This window comes from Sorex araneus, chromosome 1 (assembly GCF_027595985.1).
Source record: "Sorex araneus isolate mSorAra2 chromosome 1, mSorAra2.pri, whole genome shotgun sequence".
NCBI classification, from domain to species: domain Eukaryota; kingdom Metazoa; phylum Chordata; class Mammalia; order Eulipotyphla; family Soricidae; genus Sorex; species Sorex araneus.
In genome coordinates this window covers 238,294,954-238,320,523 of record NC_073302.1, presented here as the reverse complement: position 1 = coordinate 238,320,523, position 25,570 = coordinate 238,294,954, and the positions used below count along the sequence as shown (strand labels likewise).

Genomic DNA, 25,570 nt, shown 5'->3' with positions numbered 1-25,570 from the left:
TGAAACTAGTTTCTTAGCTTTCCTGGCTTCCGTTAACAGGAAACTAGTGTAGGCAAGAATTTCCATAGGTCTGCCAGATTGCACTAATGGGTGGATGTAGGGTCTGCTGTCAGAGTGCAGTTTCTCTCTTCTTTCTTAGCTTTAGTTCACTCTTCGGTACCAGTTATGCTAAGGGCTGACAAGTAAGAGGCATAACATGTGTATATATGTATGCATTCATCAAGTGTCTATTAATTATATTTTTATATGGAACTGCTTTGTTGATAATCTTTTCCTCTATATTTTATTCTTTTGACCTTTTTCATGTATGTGGATTTGAATTGCATTTTATTTATTTTAATTTTTAATTGAATCACTGTGAGATAGATCCTTACAAAGCTGTACATGATTGGGAGTCAGTCATACAGTGTTCCAACACCCATCTCACCACCAGTGTACATGTCCCAGCACCAGTATCCCCAGTTTCCCTCCCAACACCCACCACTCTCCCTCAGCCTGCCTTTATGGCAAGAACTTTTATTCTCTCTCACTTGCTCTCACTCTTTCTCCCTCTCTCCTCTCTCTCTCTCTTTCTCTCTCTCTCTCTCTCTTTCTCCGTCTTCCCCCTCTCTCTCCCTCCCTCCTTTTGGGCATTGTGACTTGCAATATAGATACCAAAAGGTTATCAATAATATCCCTTTACCTATTTTAACATTTGGTTCTTGTCCAGCATGATCATTTCCAGCTATTACTGTCATACTTGTCTCTTTTCAATCTTTCCTACACTTCTCTACCTTACCTGCCCTGAATTACGTCTTAATTGATATTAATTTCCATTCATACTGAATTGGGTTTTTTCTCCTTTGCGTTTGCTTCCTATCTTTGCCTTCCATTCATTTATTCCTTATAATTTTATCAGAAATATTCTATACCTGGTTTTATATTATAACTGATATAATAATTTTAGTCCTAAATAAAAAATAATCTGTACAGTAATTACAATACTGCACATACTTGGTTTTTTTTTGGTTTAGTTTTGATTTGGTTTTGAGCCATACTCAGCAGCACTCAGGGCTTACTTCTGGTTCTGTGGTGAGGGATCATTCTTAGAAGGATTTGAACAGTGAAGTGCTAAAGATTGAACAATGGTTGACTATATTCCTGGCAATCACCTTACCCCTGTACTATCTCTCAGGTCCCCACACTTTTTGTAGTTGTTGTTGTTGTTTGTCATTCTTTGTTTTATTCAGTTTGCTTAGTTCTAATTTTCCTGATATTCCTCATCTCCTTACCCCCAAACCTTTTGTGGTTTTGCTGCTGTATGGCGTGATACTAATGATTTTAACTGATAAATATCTCAGCAGAGCTTGTTTGTGGCAAGACTGAGAGAGTAAGCAAGAGAATGAAAAACCTGGCAGATATATTAGGATGAATTGTTATTACCTCATTGTTTTGTTGTATTTTCTTCTTAAACAGGTGAGGAGCCCAAACTGTTAGAGTCTGTGTGAGAGGGGAAGGAGATGGATCAGCAGAGTGGCCCAAGAGAAGCAGCTGGGGAAGGCAGGATAGAAATAACACCAGGGAGATAAAAAGTCAAGCTAAGGAAGAAAGAAAGAAAACAGCAGAGGATGTCTTTTGTTCTATTGACTCTGTTTCCCTGTTTGGTATTGAGTTTCTGTATTTATAACTTGAATAAATTGTTCTGATGTTTTTATTGGTTACTCTTTTTTAAAATTTTTATTAATTAATACTTGTTATTATTTGGTACCATGGTGGTTCTCGGGAACTACTTCTGTCTCTGTTCTTGGATCTTCCCTAAGGGACATTGTGGTGCAAGGGATTGAACCTGGGTCTCCTGCATATATAGAATGAACTCAGCTTTTAAGCTATCTTTCCTACCTCAGTGGCCATTCTAAACTCAAACATAAGCTTAGGAGGCTGGAGAGAGAGTACAGCAGTTGTCTGCACACAGTAGACCTGAGGTCAATCTCCTGTACCTCATATGGTCCCCTAGGAGCCCCATCAGGACTGATCACTGAATGCAGAGTCAGAAGTAATCCTGTGCATTACTGGGTATGTCCCCTAAACAAAACAAAACAAAACAAAACAAAATTAAACATGGCCCGAACCCTGATGTTTCCTTTGTGCATAAACTTCCATACTTGTACTTGAAGCCCTTCTCTTTCTGGTGAACTTCTGTTCTCTCTTGAATGCATTTTTTCATTCTTTTCCCTTTTAACAAAATGTCTTTACTTCCAAAAAATGTGGAATCATAAAAATGAATAAACTTAAACATAATTAGAGATAAAAACAGGGACACTTTTTTGTCTTTGTCTCCCGTCTCTCCTCTATTCTCTTGTCTCATTCTCTATTCTTCTCTCTCTTTTGTTCTCTCTCACTCACCTCTCTCTCTCCCTCTCCACACACACTTGGCATTTGTTCCGGTGCACATAATGTCAACATTGAACATGATACTGTTATCCCTCTCCTCCTCCTTTTTTTAGGTTTTGCTGCACCAATGACAATTGCTAACAGTGAGCAAAGTTCCACAGATCTGCTCTGTATTATTAAAACTGTATGAGTTAGATAAGGCAACCATAGATTTTTAGAATCAGACAAGACTACTTTGTTTACAAATGAGGAAACAGGCCAGTTCTCATAGGACCTTCTCTCCACCTATTACACAGAGGTAGGTGAACAGCCATGACCTCAGTGAAACTTTTGAAATAATAAATCATTTCTATTGTTTGTTTATCATAGTTGTTACTCTGTGGCTGGAAACATAAAGATTAATCTACAAAACAGGGATAACAAAGTTGCATGCAATGAGGTGGACAGGTTAAGAACCTGTGATAAAAGTAGTGGAGGCGTTTTAGCATCCTCGGGATATATTCCCAGAAGTGGTATTGCGGGGTCATATGGAAGCTCAATTTCTAGTTTTTGAAATTTTTTTTCCATATTGTTTTCCAGAAAGGCTGGATCAGTCAGCATTCCCACCAACAAGGAGAGTCCCTTTTTCCCCACATCCATGCCAGCGCTGGTTGCTTTTTTCCTTTTGAATGTGTGCCTGTCTCTGTGGTGTGAGATGATATCTCATTGTTGTTTTGATTTGCATCTCCCTGATGACTAGCGATGTGGAGCATTTTTTCATGTGCCTTTTGGCCATTTGTATTTCTTTTTGTAGGAAACTTCTGTTCATTAGTAGAAATGACATCTGCACCTATATATTCATTGCAGCACTGTTCACAATAGCCAAAATCTGGAAACAACCGAAATGCCCTAGAACAGATGACTGGTTAAAGAAACTTTGGTACATCTACACAATGGAATACTATGCAGCAGTTAGGAGAGATGAAGTCATAAAATTTGCTTATAAAGGAAGAGATCTGGAGAGTATCATGCTAAATGAAATGAGTCAGAAAGGGAGGGACATACATAGAAGGACTTCACTCATTTGTGGAGTATAGAATAACATCACATGAGGCTGACACCCAAGGACAGTAGATACAAGGGCCAGGAGGTTTGCCCCGTAGCTGGAAGCCTGCTTCATAAGCGGAGGGGAGAAAGCAGATGGAATAGAGAAGGGATCACTAAGAAAATGATGGCTGGAGGAATCAGTTGGGATGGGAGATGTGTACAAAAATAGATAATGGACCTAACATGATGACTTCTCAGTGTCTGTGTTGCAAGCCATAATGCCCAAAAGTAGAGAGAGAGAGAGTATGGGGAATATTGTCTGCCATGGAGGCAGGGAGAGGGTGGGAAAGGAGGAGTATACTGGGAATATTGGTGGTGGAGAATGTGCACTGGTGGAGGGATGGGTATTTGATCATTATGTGATTGTAACCCAAACATGAAAGCTTGTAACTATTTCACAGTGATTCAATAAAAAATTTTTAAAAAGTAGTGGGAGGTGGACACTCTAGTGGATGGTGTAAAGTCAAAATGTTAGGTGCATGAAAGCATAAAACTCTATTGTGAACAATACTTTAAATCATGTTGCAGTAAATAAAGCTCAAATAAATAATTAAAATGTAAAAGGTAAGACTACATTATTTTCTTAGGGGTTGGGGATGTTGATGCACACTCAGCAGTGCTCAAGGCTTTAGTCCTAGTTCTGCACTCAAGGGATCACTCTCAGTGGGGCTCAGGGGACCAGGGATTGAAACAGGCCGAACACATGCAAGGTAAGTACCTTATCTGCTGTATTGCTGCATTATCTCTCTAGTCCCTGTTTACTAAGAATTATTGTTATTGGTTTTTTCTAAGCATGGTTTTATTTTTATTTGTTCACTTTTCTTCCCATTTTTAATGAATGATCATTCTTTACAGTATTGTTCTACCACTAGAGCGCCTATTTCCCTTTGCCACTTTCCCTAGGAGGGAAGATTCCTTCTCCCTCTCCTCACCCCTACCACCCCCCAAATAAACTGTAGACCAAGTCTCCAGTTCTGTTACCTTTGGCCCTGTGTTGCTCCCTTACTATCACTGCATCACTGTCACTGTCATCCCGTTGCTCATCGATTTGCTCGAGCGGGCACCAGTAATGTCTCTATTGCGAGACCTTTTTGTTACTATTTTTGGTATATTGAATACGCCACGGATAGCTTGCCAGGCTCTGCCATTCGGAAGAGATACTCTCGGTAGCTTGCAGGGCTCTCAGAGAGGGGCGGAGGAATCAAACCCAGGTTGACTGCGTGCAAGGCAAACGCCCTACCGCTGTGCTATCGCTCCAGCCCATCCTTACTATGTCTCTTTATATTTCACATACAGCCCAAATAAACAACAAATGAATGGATAAAGAAATTGTGCTATAATGCACAAGGGATGTGTAATGTGGGATATGTAATGTCTTTTATGGACAAGACACTCTGTCCATTCCAATGACCGTGTAAAGTACGCACTGTTACCTATACTCAAAAATAAGGAAAGGGATAAATGCAAAGGTAGAATGACTTGACAATATGTGCCATTGATGAACTGAAACCTTCAGGATTGTTTATTCCCCAAACTCACAATCCTCTTGGTGACTTTCTTCCTTAAGTCTTCCTGATCCTTTGAATGTCAAGTGAGCTCTTTTCAATCGGTAGCAATACAATCATGCTGTCTCTTTTTTAAAAATTATTAGACATATTATTAGACATAGTATTCATTGATCATTTTGGTCTTATCAAGTTTGTAGATAAAGTATTTTGTAAATGATCAGAAATTGTCTAGAATTTCTCTCATTTAATACTTAGAGTTTATATGAGATTTTTCATCCTGTTTGCCCTATCATTTAAGAAGGAAAATTCTTGATTGTTTTGTTTTCTCTCACTACAACATTGACAAAAAACAACATGAAAAAGGAAAATAATTCAAATGAAGACAATCTGAAAATCAGTGGGAGCACTAGAGACTTATGGTTCATTTTTTTCAATAATCAAGGGGAAATATGATGCATATTGGTTCTAAATGCGATGTGATATTTATGTCGGTGTCCTTTTTAGCCATACCAGAGATTTAGCCCAGGTCTTCTGGATGCTAGTTATGCTTTATACCACTAATCCACATCCATAGACCCTTGTTCTTTGTTTTAAAGTAATAATAGTTTTAAGCTATATACCCCTACTCACTATTGAGATTTACAATATCATCAATTTTTGAATTTTTTTCTACTCTACTTTCCTTCTCTATTAATTTTTTGTTTGTTTTTAGTTTATCTAAGAACAGGAATCATAATGAAGAGGCTTCTAATTTTTCCACTGATTACAGGACTTTAAAAATCTTCTTGTTGATTTCTCATTTGAAAGTGGGGAAAAGATCTTTGCTTTGGAAAAAGTGAGCAGAATTTAATGCTCAGTATATGATTAACCTGTATGTTCTGTGAACAGAAGAAATAACATTTTAGCATGTTTATTACAGTATTTATTTCTCACCATTCCAAGTGGTGAGAACTGAACCAGGCTAATCACATGCAAGGCAAGCACCTTAACCCCTATACTCTCTCTGACCCTATTGTAGTTTTTAATTCTCCTATATCTTTGACTTAATTTGTATAATTGATCTTGTAAATTAAAATAAATGTTAAAAATATCTCACAATAACTAAGCGAGGGTAATGTTACTGTAGATTTAGGATTAGGGTTGGGATTGAGGTTGGGATTAGGGTTAATTTTTGAAATAGGATTGGGATTTAATTTTGGCAGTTTTCAAAATTCAACGTCAGTATTATTTTTAAGATATTGTTAAATTTTGTCTAACTTGCAGGTTTAGACCTGGGCTAGAGTAAATAAAGGTAGAGTTAGGGTTAAGGATATCAATGGGGTTAGAGTTAAGAAAAGGTTTTTGCCAGATGACGGAGGATTAAGTTTAGTTGTATTTCAATCTTATTTATAGGACAATTGTGAAACTTAGGATAGCAAGATGTTCAGACCTAATCTAGGGTCAGGTTAAGGTTAGTTAGCACTGGGGTTAGGATTGGAGTTAGGTTTAGCCATGTTCAAAGTAAAAAAATCAAGATTACTTACAGGACTATTATCAAATTAAGGCTAATGGGATGGTCGAACTTAAGCTCTGGTAAGGTTAATGTGCTTATGGTTAGGATTAGCCTTAAAGTTAAATATTGCAATACATTGTGGGTCCAGTTTGCTTTTTTCAAAGTTAAATATCAAAGCTGTATGCAGGGGAATTGTTATATTTAGCCTACTTTATTGGTGTAGATCCAAACTCAGGAAATATTAATGTAGACTTTGGGTTATGATTTGCATTGTCATTAGGGTGGGTTTTAAATAGAATTAGGTTTGATGTTTGGTTGTTTTCACAATTAATTACAATGTTATTTGTAGGATAATTGTTAAATTTAGGTTAATTCCAGTTTTTTCCCTAGGCTAGGATAGGGTAGATTAGAGTTGGGTTGAGGTTAAAGTTAGCACTGGAATTAGGGTAAAGTTTTGGTTTGTGTTAGGATTTAGGATTTAGGTTTGGCTGTGTTCAAAGTTAAATATCAATGTTATTTATAGGGTGATTATCAAATTAGGTTAATGTCATGTCCAAACCTAGGTTAAGGTAAATCTACTATAGGGTATGGTTATTTCTAACATTGATATTAGGTCTAGGGTTTTGGTGGGTTTGTTTTAATACATTTAGGGCATATGTTTGCTTATTTTTGAAGTGAAATATTAATGTTATTTGTAGGGTGATTGTTATAATTATTCTATTTTGACCTAAGCTAGCATCACTTTAATGTAGTATTAGGGTTAGGGTTAGAGTTAGCATGGCCGTTAGCATTAGCATTAGGGTTAGGATTGCAATAAAATTAGGGTTTAAATTTGACTGTTTTCAAAATTAAATATCAATGTTATTTGTAGGCCAATTGTTAAATTAAGTCTAACTCGTCGATTTAGACCTAGGCTCAGATAAAGTTAGTAGAAGGTTCGGGATAAGTTTAGCATTGAAATTAGGATTAGGGTTTGATTTGTAATATGATTAGAGTTTATATTTGGTTATGTTAAAAAGTTAAATATCAATGTTGTTTATAAGGTGCTGTTAAATTTTGGCTAATGTTCAGACCTTAGCTAAGATTCAGACCTTAGCTAGAGCAAAGTTACTATGGTTTGGGGTTAGAAACAAAAACATCCCACAATAAATGTAAAAATACTTCATGTTTCTGGTATTTTAGAAATATTTATATAAGTCTATTTATATAGGTTTATTATATATAACTAAATATATAGTCATTTTAAATCTAAAAATACTCAGTGTAATAATATTTATATAATGTTATAAATACTTATGACATAAATGTTATTACATTCAGATGCTGAAAAATTGTCAGAGCAACATAGAGAATAGAATCATTGGGATTTTTTGGAGAGGGGTGTGGAGGTGGGGCTGTTTGGGCCACATCATCTCTGGCCAATGCTTCCTCCTGGCTCTGCACTCAGGGATCACTCCTGGAAGAGCTCAGGGGACTGTATGGGGTGCTGGAGATAAAATATATGTCAACTGTTTGCAGCTGACATTGCTTCAGCCCTAGAGAAGCATTGATTTTAAAAAGGTGAAATAAATTTCCTGAAGTTAAAGATGACAAATGAAATAGGACAAAGCCTTAAAATTTAGTGTATTACTTCAAAACTAAAAAAAAAGCAATTGTACATATTTTTAGAGGATATAAAAGGGGCATCAATTATTGTTTTAATTCAATTAGAATAGTTTTACATATTACACCCTAAGGTCAAATATAGCACAAGACTACAGAAGATTGATTTGGGACTAGAGAGATAGTAGAGTGGATAGAGCGCTTGCCTTGCATGTAGTGTACCCAGGTTTGATTCTGAACATTCCATGTGGTCTGGTCCCCCAAACACTGCAAGGAATAATTCCTGAGTGTAGAGCCAGGAGTAATTCCTGAATATCGCTGGGTGGGTGGCCCAAAAAACAAAACAAAACAAAAAACCATTAAGGCTTATCGACACTAGCAAATGTGCAATGCATAAATAAAAGGTTCATCTTGTAAGATAGGAAACTATAATTCTGTTTTTTTGTACTTTAAAATCTGCCAAATAGACACTTTAAACATTGAGCACTTCAAAGGTTCTCATGAGGCCAGTAGCCACTGCTCATTTTAATGTGCCAAAAAATATGAATGATAGCTTTAATGTGATTTCTTCTTAGAGCAGATTGTCAAGATCAGATAAGTCAATGCACTTGACTTGAGTTAATTATGTAGTACTAGTACCTCTATTATGTTTCAAAGAGAGCAGTCTTTCAGCACAGATCATGATTCTGAATATTTTTCGCCATGATATTCCCTGATGGCTTTTTTATTTCCTTTTTAACCTCCTACAAAACTGACTTTTATACACACATCCACTCCAACAAGTACATATAGCAAATGTCAAAGCTTACAGAAACATCTGTTCTTTGTTTTTAACCTCTTAGAGGAAATACACAAATATGTTGAAATTTGCTCTATTTTGCTAAATAGAATCGATTTATGAATGGAGAAATAGAAAAATAAAAATCACATGAAGCTGGGTCCGGAGCTACAGTACAGCATAAAGGGCATTTGCCTTGCATGCAGCCAACCCAGGTTCGATCCCTGGCATCCTGTATGGTCCCCCAAGAATTGCCAGGAGTAATTCCTGAGTGAAAAGCCAGGAGGAACCCCTGAGCATTTCTGGGTGTGCTCACACACAAGAATCACATGAAGCTAAAGATCACAAGAATTTGTAAAAAATTAAAATGTAGAGATCACAATGCATTATGTGTCTTCTTTTTATACTGAAATCTCCTCTCTGTGAGGGGAGATTTATTTACACAAGAACAATGATTTTCAGTCTTGATTTCTTAATATCATGAATTGGAGAGATTTAGAAATCCCAGTATTTGAGGCAACTTTCCAGTTAATTCTATCAGGGTTTCTAGGGACAGAATTACAGGCAGTGTCTATCCTAAAATTTCCCAAGTGGTGGCAAAATGTAGCAAGAAGAAAACTCTTTGACCTAGGGGAATGGTTTTATAGACAATTACAAATGCTAATGTTATTAGTTCATTGGGGTCTAGGTAGAAAATACAATGCACCCCATTTGTTTCAAATTTGCACAGGTAATGTGAAGTGTGGAGAAGAGAGATGACAGTCTCAAGAGTGGAATCTGCCACATCCCCCTCTACCCACCTTGATAACTTGGGAGAAGAGATTGGGGAAATCTAGTACTGACAAAAGTCTACGATGAGCACCTATACTGAAAAAAACCTTATGTCTCACCAGACCCAGCAGGTGGTCATCAAACTGCATTTGGGTCCCACTTAATCCACCCATCATGGGAAATTATCTCTGCCACCTGATTTCTCTGGGAGCTGTGAACCCAGGCTGGAGCAAGGAAAGCCAGGCTGAAATCTTACCTAGGCTTTCCAAGTCTGTCATCTAGCCTTTGAAAAGTTAATTTTAAAGGTTTCCTTTTCAATTTCCCACATCTGGAGCTTTCTACAAGGATAATTAGTTGCTATGATGTCAATGGGAAGAGCTTGGAATTTTTGGTGTCCATGTTCATGTCTTAGCACAATCCTTTGTTTCTACTGGATCTTCTCTCTGGAATGAGACTACAACCATGCCTTTGCCTGAGCTGGCACTAATTAGAGTCTTATCAGAACTCAGTTCCTGTGTCCACAGGTGGGCCCAGCCATAATGTATTTCCTACTTTAGGGTTAATGACACAGTCACTTCTTTGAATGCAAGAACTCATTTTAAGGATTCTCCCATCTCACCCTCCAGTCTACCTGCTTCAAAATTATGCGCCTTAACTCACAGACTGCTTCTGAGGGTGAGGTTGGCTTCAGTCAGAAGCCACTGCCATATCTAGATCTGAATGGAAAACATGGCTGGAGCCCAGTGAAAGCCAGGAGCCATGGTCCCCTGGGAACTGAGGTAGAGGACAGAGCCACAGCTAGAAACAGGAAGCAGAGTGGCAATAAATGCTTCCCTTTTATGTCCTCCTTCCCCCTTATGCATTTTGTGGGCCTCTCAATGACTGTCATCACCTGTGTCCAGTGAATACTTACCAAGTATCCATGTCCAGTGGGATAGTTAGAAGTTATTGGAAAGGATGCAGCCCACGGGTTAGCACAAAACAGAGAGGGACGTGAAAGGAATGTTGAAGGCCAACTAATTGCCCTCAAAAAAGTCAGCCCTACTGAACCCCAGCCAAGTGGAACATAGGAAGCCACTTCATAAGATGTCTGAATGGGGGATGGAGCAATATACAGCAGGTGGGGCATTTATCTTGCATGAGGTTGACCCAGGCTCGATTCCCAGCATCCCATATGGTCCCCTGAGCAATACCAGGAGTAATTCCTGAGCGCAGAGCCAGGAATAACTACTGAGCATCGCTGGGTGTGACTCCAGAACAAAAAATGATTTCTGAATGTAATTTTATGAAACACTCCATATCTATAAAGTGAAAATATTCATTTAAAGAATTTATATCTCAAAGAAAAATAACATTTCATGCAAAAGCAATTGTTCACAGAAATCCAAGTAGCTTGCTTGTTGAAAATATAAAAGTTATCCTTCATTTAATATGTATTTGATGATGTTTTAAATTTTATGTTATACACTTTGTAACATATGCCTCAGAGACCTGGGCCCTACACAAACAGGATGAGAATGCTATTAGAGTATCCCAAAGAGGAATCGAAAGAGCTATGCTGGGAATATCATGTCTCACTCAAGTGAGAAAAGGAATCCGGAGTTCTGCCCTCTGTCAACGGTCAAAAATCAGGGATGCTGTCTCATTTGCCAAGGCATCAAAAATCAGATGGGCCGGTCATGTAATGTGATTCAGAGATGACTGTTGGACTAGAGCTGTTACCAACTGGATTCCACGGGATGTCAAAAGACCACATGGCTGCCCACCTACGAGATGATCAGACTTTTTTGTCAAAACCCCTAATGAACAGTTTGAGGCTCTTCCTGTTCCTGGAGCGAGCAGGTATCATTGGGCTACCCTAGCACGTGACAGGGACAAATGGAGACGTTACTGGCGCCCACTCGAGCAAATCAAAGATCAATGGGACTACAAGTGATACAAGTGATACACTTTTTTGTGCTAAGGTACAGAAATTGAAGACAGGGTCTATTCCTTTTTTGATTTAAAGTCTAGGGGCCATACTGGCAGTATGGTGGGTAGGGTATTTGCCTTGCATGCAGACGAGCCAGATTTGATCCTTGACATCCCATATATTCCCCTGAATCCTGCCAGGAGTGATCTCTAAGTACTGCTGGGCATGGCTCCAAAACAAAACCCAAAAGAATATTTAAAGAGTATCATGCTAAGTGAAATTAGTCAGAAAGAGAGAGACAGACATAGAAAGATTGCACTCATCTGTGGAATATAAAATAACAGAGTAGGAGACTAACACCCAAGAATAGTAGAAATCAGTACCAGGAGGTTGGCTCCATGGATTGGAAGCCGGCCTCACATGCTGGGGGGAAAAGGCAACTCAGATAGAGAAGGGAACACCAAGTAAACTGTGGTTGGAAATCCCGCGTGGGAAGGGAGATGCGTGCTGAAAGTAGACTAGAGATTGAACATGATGGCCACTCAATACCCCTATTGCAAACCACAAACCCAAAAGAAGAGAGAGAACAAAAGGGAATACCGTGCCACAGAGGCGGGGTAGGGTGGGAAGGGATAGGATTGGGGAGTGGGAGGGATACTGGGTTCATTGGTGATGGAGAATGAACACTGGTGGAGGGATGGGTTCTTGAACATTGTGTGAGGGAAACACAAGCACAAAAATGTGTAAATCTGTAACTGTACCTTCACGGTGATTCACTAATTAAAAAATAAATATATTATAATTAAAAAAGAGTAGTGATAGATACAATGAGTAGGTTCAGTGTTTTATCATCTTTCAGCAGTGAGACCCACCTTTGGGGAACGTCTCTAAATCCAGCCCCCTGTTTTTAGTGTGAAATGAAAACTCAATGTACCTGCCTCGGTCAGGTCAAGTATGGGACGTCTCTCCTCTGGATAGGCTCTGGGTTCAGTCCTAGCTTTTCCTCCAAGGAGAAGGAGGTAGAGCACTCTTTTCCTTGACAGTTGAGACTCATTCTAATCCAGCCTATAACAGCAGGGATCTTAGCTGCCTTTCTTCCAGCTTCCAGGAACAATTAGCCCAACAGGAGACCGAAAGGGATGCCTGAGAGAGGGGAGGGCCTCATCTGACTGTAGAGTGTGTCCTTGCTGCCAGCTCCTCCTGTTGCCTTGAAAGTCAATTCATTCCTTGTTTGACTAAAGCTGAAGTGAGCTGCACTTCTGCCACTTGAAATCAAGTGTTCTGATACAGAAGTTTGAATAAACTCTGAAGAGAGGGATGAGTCATGTCTAGGATATTAGAAGATTTCTGGGACACTTGCCTCATGTATGATGAAGTGTCATATAAATTTTCCTAGCAACACAGAACTTGTCTTTTTTTTTTTTTGAGAAACTGGCACTCTGCTATTTCCATAAGCAAGAGTCTCTAGTGTGATGCTTACAAGTAACCTAAATGCAGGAAGTTATGAAACTATAAGGACTATCGTGAACTGGAACGTGGAAGCCATATGGGTAAAGAGCTGCTGACATCCTCACTAATCAATAATTATCCTATTAGATTGTATTCTTTATATAAGGTTTCAGAAAAATGCAGAGTTTTAAAAGTATATGCAATCCTTTTTTTTTTTATATTCCACAAATGAGTGCAATCATTCTATGTCTGTCCCTCTCCTTCTGACTCATTTCACTCAGCATGATACCCTACCTGTCAAAACAAGGGCCAGGAGATTTGATCCATGTTTGGAAGCTTTTCAAGTGCTGGGGAGAAGGCAGTTGGAAGAGAGAAAGGACCGCTAGGACAATGATAGTTGAAAATGATCACTCTGAATAAGAACTGAGTCCTGAAAGTAGGTAAAGGAACAAATATAATAGCCTCTCAGTATTAGTATTGCAAACCATAATGCTCAAAAGGAGGGAGTGAGAGAGAAAGAAGAAAAGTGTAGGCTACAGAGGGAGGTTGGAGAGGGGAAAACCAACCGGGTGGCAGGGGGAAAACTGGACACAATGATGGTGGGAAATATACACTTGTGGAGGGATGGGTGTTGAAACATTGTATAATTGAAAGCCAACCCTGAACAGCTTTGTAACTGAGTATCTCATGATGATTCAAAATTAAAAAATAAATAAAAACTGTATACCATGCTTTCACTCTTTTTGGTGAACAATGTTACAGATTGGACAACTGCTCGGAGGATTACACCCACCACCATAGTTATGACACAGAAATGTAAGATCCTGGTGTTCATGCCTATACTTTTGCTTTTTCTAGAATGTCACAGAAATAGATTCCTACAATATCTAGTTTCTGTATCTGGTCTTGTTCATTTAGAAAAAGGAATTTGAGATTATTGTTCTTGTTGTATCAAACTAGTTCCTTTTCATAGCCAAGTATGAATGTATCATTTATCTAATTTATCTATCTGAACGGCATCTGGATTTGTTTCAGTTTTTGAATATAGTTGCTGTGAAGACAAATTTGCATTTCTCTTCCATAAATACCTGGGTATAAATTGACATATGAATGTTCAGCTTTATATGAAGCTATCAGACATTTTCAAATGACCATACTATGAAAGTTACATTTGGTCCATTTCCTCACCAGCAGGCTAATATATATATATATATATATATATATATATACACACACATATATATATGGGATCTTGGCATATAATAATGTTTTCAGTACAAAACTATCGAGAGAAAACAGCTAATCAAATCAGCATATTGGAAAAGCTACTGAGAGCAACCTCAGAGGTTTCTTGGAGCCATCCTTCGATCTGGCTGATTTCATCTGCATTTCTTGCCACACTTATCTTGGTCTGCTTTAACCTTCTCTGAAAGCATGTGAGACTGCCCTATTGCTTCTCCCTGGGTGGCCCTTCCTCCAGATATCCAACAGTCATCTTTCAGTATCATCTGTAAATAGCAATGCCCAATGCTTCTCTATCCTCAGCCTACTGCGTTTTCCTCCATACTCCTGATCTCAACACTTAGAGATATATAGTATATATTTACAACTTATAGTATATATATGTATATATATATATATATATATTGTATATATGAGACTCCAGACTCCGCACCAGGCTGTTTTCACTCGGGCATCCCAGAGGGGGGCGGGTAAGAACCCTCCCGGCCCCAAGGGACCCAGCCCCAGCAGTCAACCTCCACTACCCAACCACCACCATGCTCCAGGCCATTTTTCAGATGTTCCGGCCAAGCCTCATGCATGAATAAAGTCTCACTGAACCTAGATAATGTGGAACATTGTGACCTTGGACTCTGGACTCGAGGGGACCCGGAAGCAGAGATCCTCTGCCTGCTATCCCCCAATCACATTATAAGACACTTCCTACCCTTTTTCCATAATTACCACACCATATTATGTTGTGGTATAACAACAACTCTCGGAAAGCCCGGCAAGCTACCGAGAGTATCCTGCCCACACAGGCAGAGCCTGGCAAGCTACCCTTGGCGTATTCTATATGCCGAAAACAGTAATGATAGGTCTCATTTCTTTGACCCTGAAAGAGCCTCCAGTCTTTGGGAAAGACAAGTAAGGAGAGGCTACTAGAATCTCAGGGCTGAGTGTAATAGAGACGTTACTGGTGCCCGCTTGAGTAAATCGATGAACAAACAGGATGACAGTGATACAGTGATACATTTTATATAAGAAATATTTCTGAGATTTCTCACTATGTGAAAATGAATATTCTATGAAAAATTCTGTTGTTGTTTTTTTTTTGCGGGAAAGGATATTCAGGAGTCCTGGGGGGTCCCATCTGGTGATTCTCAGCCTGCTGGGCTGGTGATTCAATGCAAGAGCCTGGGAGTGTTGTGCTTTTCAGGCTTTGCAGTGCTTGGAATACCAGGACCACAACTAGCAGTGCCCAGGGGCCTCCTGGACTGTATATAGCAGTGCTCTGGGGAGCATGTGGTGCTGGGAATTGAACCTGGGTGGGGCACATGTTAGTTATGCTCCCTGACTACTTCCCAGGCCCTCTATGAAATCTTTTTAAAGGCAGAAATGGCATAAAGTGAAGAATATATTACTATTATTTTATATGGAAAGATTTTTTTTCAGATTTCCACCCCCCTAATATCAAATCATACTAACAAACAAATACCTAACATAACACTAACATATAGTAAGAATAGGAATTCTAACTCTAACACATAATCGATCTAAGCAGTCCTCAGGGAAGGAGCTTATAAAATGGAGCTTAAATCGTATTTTCACTTTTAGATTACTGGCTAAAGGCCAAAATCTTCTTCCAATTTCTTTTGGTTAGCAAAAACAGATACTAATATAGGTTTTTAGGTAAAGTTAAGTGGCCTAATCAAAATATTGGAATGTAGGGGATACCTTTGTATTACATGTATGTTGTTTTCTTCATGCTGTTGTAACTATCATACATTTTTAGTTTATTAGATTCTAAAAATTAAAATCTTGCTTTAAAATTAAAATTTTTAGAAAACTAATTTTGAATTTATTAGTTTTGAGTTTATTAGTTATCAATTTTCTTCAGAATATAAACTCTACATAAATTTAATCTCTTTACCTCAGAGTCCAGGTAACTGAGCTGAGAAATGTACTTAGTGATTGAATAATGAATGAAATACATTTTTTAGCTTGCTAATTTTTCATTTACTTACTCTTTGAAAAAAACCTCCTGAAGTATAATGACCTTCAAGTACTTATGGAAAAAGAAGAGCAGACAAGTTGTGACTCATCTGAGCTTCCATAGTTACTACTTCAGGTGGGTTACAGCCATTTCTGTCTTGTGAAGTTCCAGCTGGGCTCTCTATCCTGGAGATGAGGTCCTTTGAAACTTCATTGCAATTGCTCCAGGTGGGATCTCCCTGATTTTTTATAAAAGTATGGAAATGTTCCAGTTTTCAGTACTGGGCTGGACACGTAATGCGATTTGGAGACAACCGCTGGATAGAGCCATTACATACTGGATTCCACGGGACGTCGAAAGAATGCCTGGCAGCCCACCTATGAGATAGTCAGACTTCTTTGTCAAGATCCTGAACAAATTTTTTAAAATTTTTTTTTATTGAATCATCATGTTGAATGTTACAAAGCTTTCAGTCTTAAGTCTCAGTTACATAATGCTCAAACACCCATCCCTTCACCAGTGCATATATTCCACCACCAAGAGCCACAGTAAACCTCCCTCAACCCCCCCCCGCCCCGCAGCCCCCCACCCCTGCCTGTGTAGTTGGTAAATTTCACTTTACTTTCTCTTTACTTTGATTATATACAAACAAAAAAACTCACTATTATTGTTTGGAGTTTCCCCCCCAGAGTTGGACCTGCTGGAAAAGAAGCATTTGATAATTTGTTTTCCATTGCTGAGAATGAGGAGATATGAGGTCGAGATATGAAGAGATATGAGACAGTAGCGGCCGTGAGGTTCTAGATTTCTGTATTTTAGTATTTTAGTGACTAAGTCCAGAGGACTTTCTGCCAGAGGTTGCATCATTGCTAGCTCTGAATGAATGTTTTGATGCTCTTCGTGTTCCTGGAGTGAGCAGACGCCACTGGGCTACACTAGCACATGACAGGGATGAATGGAGACGTTACTGGCATCTGCTCAAGCAAATCAATGAGCAACGGGCTGACAAGTGATACAAGTGATACAATCGATAAGCTATCACCCAATATACAACTCTGAATATCTATTCCTCTAGATATACTGTCTTGGACTGGACATTCACATATTTTTATCTCCCATTTAAGTAAAGGCCTATAATTGGATATAAATGGAATAGCATTATTTTGTAATTCCCTTTCGTTTACTTAGCAAGTTACCTGGATTAAATTACATCCAATCAATATAGGCTTAATTGTGTGCATGTTGTTCCATTCTAACTCTCCATAACAGTCCCTTATCTCTGAATTCAGAGGCCATTGATGTATTTGTATAGTTTTATGCAGTGCTTTGGTTCTAAAACAAACTGGGCATGAAATTTTTCCCATTTGTGGAAAGATCTCATTAAGGTAAATCCATGAAAGCAGACCTTGGAAACATGTTGTCAAACTGAGGTCATGCTGGACTCAGTTGAGCTCAATTCCAATCTGACTAGTGTCCCTACGGAAAGAGGAAAATTGGGAGACAATCACAGAAGGAAGAGGGATGGTTGTGATGACACAGACAGTGGGGGCTGCAGTGTGACAAGGAAGAGATTGAAGTGATGCACCCATATAGTAAGATCACTTGGGACACCAGAAGCTTAAGCTGCTTGAAAGGATCCTCCTCCACTTTGGAGAGTGTGGCCCTACCAGCATTGCCACTACTGACTTCCAGCCTCCAGAATCAAGAGAAGACATTTTTATTGTTGAAAGCCACTCAATTTGGGTGATGTTGTTAAAGCAGCAAACTCTCTCCTAACCACACACAAGAGTGTCTTTTCTCCCTTCATCGACATTGTTTAGTTCATCTATGCAATAGAACAGACTTTTGCCTATTTTTCTATTGAGGTCTTCACTAATTTCTTATTAATAAAGATTACAATATTTGAATACACCGCTACTACATGTGATACTAATTTATTACTGGTGATACTAATCATTTTACAGTTATTTTTAAGGGGTATAGGTGCTTTTGGGATTTATTTGGCCACTGAAAAGATTTTACTTTTTAGGTAGGCAGCATTACTCATCATTTTATTTTAAAATCTGGCTTTTGCAACTTACTCAGAAAGGGAACCGAAGCACAGATTGAAAAACTTCTTCTAACCCCCTTAGCCAGAGAGATGGTACAGAGGGTAAGGATTACCCAGGTTCAATCTCCAATGATCCCCTGGCCATTTCCAGGAATAATTTTTAAATGCAGAGCCAGGAGTAAGCCCTGAGCATCACCAGGTATGGCCCAAAACCAAACCAAAAAAGTTCTTGTAAGGGTGAGAGAGCTAGTTCATGTGTTAGATGACTAGAATGTGTACAGCCCTGTATTTGATTCTTGCATACCTAGTAGTACTACATACCCCTTCAGCACCAACTTCCAGACTTCCACACTAGTATAGCATTATTCACAGGTGCCCAAATCCTTACTTGGAAGTACACCAAGTGATCACTCCTGGTGGTCTTCAGGAGACTGCATGTTGTGCTGGGGATCAAATCTTTGTCAGCTGTGTGCAAAGCAAATGCCTTAATCACTATACTATCACTATAGCACATAATTTCATATTTTGAAATGTTTTGCTTTGATTTTTTCCCAAACATCTGCAATTTTTTAATTAAGGAGGTGATATCTAGAGTCTTTAAAAAATTTTTTCATACTTAACAGAGACCAAAAATAGGTGACAGATGTCAATAGCTTTGAATAAGATGAGAGGCATGGCAGGGTTTTTAGTACAGGCTGATATTTTAGTATAGTCTGATATTATCCAACTTCTGCTTTTGGAAAATTCCTCTCAATCTAAAGTCATTCTTGGGAAGCCAAAACTAAAACAGAGAGACTAACCAGGAGGCTACTACCTAAAACCAAGCAAGAGATACATGCTTGTCAGTGAAGAGTGGCTGGGTTCTGAAAGTACTGCACAGATATATTTGCAATTCATTGGTGAATTGCATATATGTTTGGGAGAAAAATAGGGGAGAGACATGATACAAAGGATTTTTATCCTAAACAATTGAAAAATAGAATTGCTAGCTGAGGGGGAAAAGTGGTAATGGCATTGGCTTTGGTAACCTAGGGTTCCATTTTGTAAAGTTACAATCCAATTACAACTATGATTAACTTCACCCTGACTGAGACGATGAGACAGCTTTTAACGCCAGATATTTTCCTTTTTGTCTACTCTTAGGCACCTTTTTCTGTCTCACCTTACAACTTCTTGTCGGCATCAGTTGTCTCCTGTGTAATGGGGTTAATGCTTTTGGGGAGGAGCAGAGGGAGGAAGAGCCTACCTTGATACTCCCTTTACAAACTCTGGCTCAGCAGGAGGCAGATCACAACAGTGAGTAGAGCTCGCCAACACTGGCCACATTCAGCAAGAAAAACGACAAAGTTTTCTTCCTGTGGCACCTCTTTAACCATTAGCGAATGCTGCAGGGGACCAAGTGAACAACCCTGATCACTAGCTGAGGATCTCGAGAGGTTTTACTGTCTGATACCCCGATACTATGGAGCATAGAAGAGGAGCAGGTTCTGCTTTGGGAAGGTTGGAAAGAGCTTATGTGAAGAGGTAGGAGAAAATAGCCTTCATTCCTTTTTCTATTTGGATCTCAGAATTTTCTAGAAATCTGCTTGAGGTACAAACAAAGAGCTGTTTTCTGTCACAATGAATGTCAAACAGTAACCGTGTGCATTGTCCAGGAAGCAGAGGAAGGGAAGGGAAGTCTGTGCTGGCTGGTTGTGCATTCTGACCACACTCCCCTGCCTGACGTGAACGCGCAGCAGTGCTCGGGGACCTTGTGCTCAACCAGCTGTTGCTATGGAACATCGCCCCTGTAATCAGAGCCTCTGTCTTGATAACTTAATTGCACTTTTTTAAAAAGACAACCTTGAATTTGAGTAATTTTTTAGAATATCATGAGGGCTTTTGATTAATGTAAAATTAAGGCTTTCTCAGAAACATTAATTAAATTAAAAAAAAACACTGTTCAAAGCGCTATAAGGATATCCTAGACCATTTGAAGATATAGGCTTTATAGTCATTATCTTCAAATCTGGGTAATTAAGGTACTTAGTGTCATCAAACGTTTTGACTCCAGGGTATTTTATTTATATTTAGACTTTTATCTAATTCTCTTGTTGTCCTTACAATTGGGTATCTATTTTTCCCCTTACATTGCCCTATGTGAATCTTTCTCTTTTTCATATTAGAAACATAAGCCCTAGGCTCTTTCCAATGCTTTCTTTCAATCCAACCTTCTTACCAGCCAAGTGTTACTAAAATGCTATAATTAAAAGTGATACTTTGTTTTATCTGAGGTGATTAAGATAAATTGTGCTTTTAACTTAGAAGAATTTAATTTGGGTTTTTTTAATGAGGCAAAAATGGGCTTAATATAACGAATTCCATATCAATATGATACAGGTAAGTGATACATGTAAAAGATTAAATACTTTATATTCCCTCAAATAAAAGAAACTACTAAGTTATGCGCTGTTACCTTCAAGCTGTGGCATGATCACATTGCCAGTATGAATGTTTTTCCTTCTTGCTTTGCAGAACCACACATACCAGTTGGGATACTTTGGGCTAAAATTCCTAGACAACACAAGTTCCTAGCCATTTAAAAAGTTTAATATCTTATATGTTTAGTGGTAGTGAGTTCTCCAAAGGTGTGACTTTAGGCAAATATTCTTTCCGTCTTCATTGTTTCATATTTTTGGCATCTATCCTGGTTGCAAGAATGCTACAGAACTCTTATCCGGAGGCACCATCTCAAACAGGAGGGAAACCCATTTTCTCCTTTCCTTTGCTTTCTAAAAGGGTGGAAACCTTCCTCAAGAGACATCTAAAATTGACAGGTCAAAAGCAGAACTTATTATTTTCCCCGAAACCAGCCTGTCACTAGGTTTTTCCATCTTAGTAAATGGCACCTCTCCCTACCAGATATTTCAGAACAAATGTCTGGGGTCATCTAGACTTACCTGCCTTAACAACCCATCACAACCATTTTCCTTTGTTTCAACTGGCATCTCACATGCCACTCTGCGGTCTCAGCGCACAATAGAAGATCAATAAATATTTGTTGAAAATTGACTGGATGTGCTGTGTGGCACACACATAGACTAGAGAGAGCAGAGAAGTTAGAGGAGTTTGCGGGTAATAATGCAGGGCATGGTGATAGAGGTAACCTCTCTGAATGAATTGAAAGAAACATTGGCAATATTCTCCAAGAGATGTAATGCTCCCTTCCTCCCCAATTCAAACATAATTCCAACCATCTTTTGATAGGGTGTAATGGACACTAAATGAAGGGTAAAGATAGAATCTTGCAATTTGCTTGGAGCTCCTCTCAGATGCTCTGGCCTCTATGGTGCTCCCGAGGTCAGGGCCATGTGTGGTGGCATGATGCACCATGAGGGCCCAATGTGATTTAAATCATAATGCATGACCTCTATTTTCTCTCAGTGAGATTTGTGATCATTCACTGCTAAAGTGGAGAGCTGAGGGTTGGAGTTCTTGTCTTTTTCATCTTCAGAGCCACTGATTGCCGTGATGCTGGAAAGGTGATTATATGAGTCAGTAGTTGCTGCATAACAAATGTCTACAAAACCTTGGCAACGTACAGCATGAACATTTTTTCCCCATTTATGTGCACTTTGGCTGAAATGACTTATCTAGGCGAGGCTACCTCTGGGGTAGCCACCTGAAGTGATTGTTCTACCTGTGCTTGTTGTGGGGAGAATTTCCTCCACATATACTCATGTTGGAGGGCCAAGAGCTACTTAAGAGAAGTTCCTCTTATAATGATGACAAAAGGCAAGTGGAAACATCTGAAAGTTTCTAAAGCTTAGGCAATTGATAGTCTCTTTGACTAATTCACTGTATCACTGTCACTGTATCACTGTCATCCCATTGTTCATCGATTTGCTCAAGCAGGCACCAGTAATGTCTCCATTGTGAGACTTGCTGTTACTGTTTTTGGCATATCGAATATGCCACAGGTAGCTTGCCAGGCTCTGCCGTGCAGGTGGAATACTGTCAGTAGCTTGCAGGGCTCTCTGAGAGGGACAGAAGAATTGAACCCGGGTTGGCCACGTGCAAGGCAAATGCCTTTGCTGTGCTAGTGCCAGCTTTGGCTAATTAGTAAAATCAAGTTGTAAAATCCAGCCCCAAATAAAGGATAATACAAGGTACATTTTGTGGGTGAATCAACAGTAAAAGGCAAGGAACAGTGATAAGGAAAGTGTGAAAAAACTAGAATATTTCAGTTTGCGTGAATATATACTATACATCAAAGAAAACAAGAGAGAAACTGGTAAGCCTGAATTGAGCAAGGGCAGGGTGGGGCTGCATCCTCCACTGTATTTTGTCTGCCTGTCAGTGTCATTCTTACTGCTCCTTGTGGTCCCTTTGGAAGAGTCTGCCCAATCCCACTCTCCTCCCAAATCCATTCCACTTGTTATCTATTCAGTAGAGCCCAGACTACTTTCCGGGCCGGTGCCCTGGATGTTGATTCCTCTACTATGGTTGTTATGGGAAACATTTCATTTCACATCTGCTGACACAATTTGCTGTCTCTCTAAAATATTTTTTTAAGAACAAGACAGAGAGAGACTCATACTCTGATGGCTGGAAAGGATAATGAGTAATTTATTCAGAGCTATATACAAATCAGGCTATCGTCTTGCAGACAGAATCAATAATATCATTTTAAGCCCACACACATTTACAAATGCTAACACTTCAGTGCAGCTGGGTTGCTATGGGCAACCAGGGCATGCCAGCTCGGGATCTGAAACAGGCCAATGTCTCCCAGCCTGCTAAGCACGTTCTGCAGACAAAATAGAGGGAGCCAAGGATGTTAGTGTTGGCTCTGATCTGCCTGCCACACAAATGCACCCCTGTGATGGTTTGGATTCATTTTTGTCTGAACTCTCAGCTTTTAAGAACTCTTGTTTGCACAGGACTCGTTCAATATCCCTCTGTGCCTGCATTTAAGTGGGGTGGGGGATGGATGAAATAGATGGGTGAAGGAGCTGTGTGTCCTAGAGCAGGTGACAAGAAATTCCACTCATAGCTCTCACTCTCAGGGCAGTGAGAGCGGTGCTCATGGCAGAGGCCCTTGGGCATGTTGGTAAACTAAAAAGGAGGCTCCAAAGAGTCTTCTCCAAAGGAGGAACTATTCACAAGTTGGGAGCTGATGAAGATCCACTGAAACAGCAAGAACAAAAAAACAGGAAGAGGTAAAGGGCAAATATAATCACTGAGAGTGGTCTGGGGGCTAAGAAGGTTCTTATTAGAGGAATAGTCAGGGGTACACATGAATCACTCATAATGTTTCCATTAACTATGCCCATGTAAACCTAGATTCACTGTCAGAGAATGTGTTCAGGCTGCTAGAATAATATAGCAGCAACTGGGTGGCTTAAACTACAAATATTTGTTTCTCAGTTGAGAGACTGGATGCTCAATTATCAGGGTGCCTTTGAGTTGGGATCTTTGCTGAAGGTCTTTTTGGGGGGATGATAATTAGCCAATTAGCCAATTCCTCCATGTATCTGCACAGCTTGAGAAGAGGTGCCCCATGCCTCTTCTCCTTACAACTCTAACTCCATTCACAAGAACTTCATCCTTGTGCCCTTATTACCTCCAATACCCCATCTCTGGGGACCATATGGGATGCTGGGAATGGAACCTGGGTCAGCCGCGTGCAAGGCAAACGCCCTACCAGCTGTGCTATTGCTCCAGCCCCATCAAGACCCCATCTCTGAATGTCATCATATTGAGAGTTAAGGTGTCAACATATGCAATTTAGTGTGGGGCAAGATGCAAACTATGAATATGGAATATTCTTGGTATGAAGCCATTGATATTCATGAGAATTATGTAAATAGTAAACAAACAACAAGGGCAATCTTTAACTATACTGTTCCATGACCTGCTTTATCCCTCACTTATCCTTGGTGCCAACCCTTGATAAGTCATTAAGAAGAGCAGACTGGAAGAGAGAGCTAAACATTAGTGCTGTGCCCATCACTGGAAAGTGTATGCTTTTTCAAAAAAATTATTTTACTTTTATAAAGTAGTTCACAATATTTGATTACATTTAATATTTGAACACCAATTCCACCATCATTACACCTTCCCACCACATTTTGGATGTTTCCATTCCAAATCCTAACCCCTGCCCCAAAGCAGGACTGAAATAATTTTGTATTGTTTAATATAAGTAAACCACTGAAAATGCTCCAAAAACCTTTCCTTAGAGGAGAGTGTTGTGAAGATTGTTGTGTTTCACCCAGAGGCCATTAAGCCCTTCTATAAGAGATTACTACTATGTTGTTAAAGGTTGAGCCTTGTGTGCTCAAATCAAATGGAGTATGAGTGGTGTGAGGCATGAGATGTCAAGGAATAGGTTTATTCATGGGTGAGGCTCAGCCTCAGTGTGTAGAAAGTGGCTGTGAGCATGGCAGCGGTTGAGGTTCTGTGATTTACAATACTGTTGGTGATGGTTTCCCTTGCAAATAACTACAAACACTACATTTATCACCAATGTACCCATCCTGCTGTTCTAAAAGACAACAATGTCCCTCCCTTTCAATCCCAACTCCATCTCAGTTCTCCCATCGTGATGCCTTTGGCCCTATTTTGCTACCTTGCAGTGCATTTTTAAGTCTCAAACACGAGAGATCATTCTGTACAGAAAATCCTACTTTAAACACAGGAAAGACTCACATCGACCAGTTTATCTCTTCACCAATACTCAGTTTGTTGAATGTCTTTTGAAACTTTGCCCTATTAGCTGTGAGCAGTGGAATCAAAGATACTTAATCAGTTTCTTATAAAACAGGAATATGTCAGGTAGGTCACAACAACAACAAAAATAGCAATAAGAATAGCATGAATGGCTTCCTTACTCTATACCTTGCACGGCTCTTAATTTCTGCCCTATGTTATAGAGTCTAAGATTACTGCCATTTTACAGTTGGGGAAATTGTTATATCATTTAACCAGATCTTTCACTCTTAGATAAAAGACTGTCTGAAATGCTCCCTCTCCTGCCCTCCCCTCACTCATTTCCCTTCTTCTGGAAAAGACCCAGTGCTCTTGTTTTAGGTGCTCATTGTGAGTTTTTATTGAATTCTCCCTTAGTTAATATTTTTGTCCCTTTGCCCCAATCAGAAATTTCCTCTTTCTTTTAGTTTGTCTTCCAGCCCTCCTCCCTGACCTCACCTTACCCTCAAAAGTCTGATTTGGCTGTTTTTCAGGTAGGATCTGTCATTACTAGAGGGTCCATTCTTCCAGGATAAGTTATGTTCTTTTGGTGCAATGAAATTAAATACCTACACTAAGAAAGTTGAAAATCTCCAAAGGTTT

General features: G+C 39.3%; 1 protein-coding gene across 1 annotated transcript in view; it reads left to right on the top strand.

The window, feature by feature from the left end:
• The window catches only part of TEX26 (testis expressed 26), a 37,380-nt gene extending 34,820 nt beyond the window's left edge, over positions 1–2,560 (top strand). The window contains 1 exon segment of the mRNA XM_012931823.1: positions 2,484–2,560. Within this exon segment, the coding sequence (XP_012787277.1) occupies positions 2,484–2,560 (77 nt within the window).
• Positions 2,561–25,570: the final 23,010 nt, after the last annotated feature.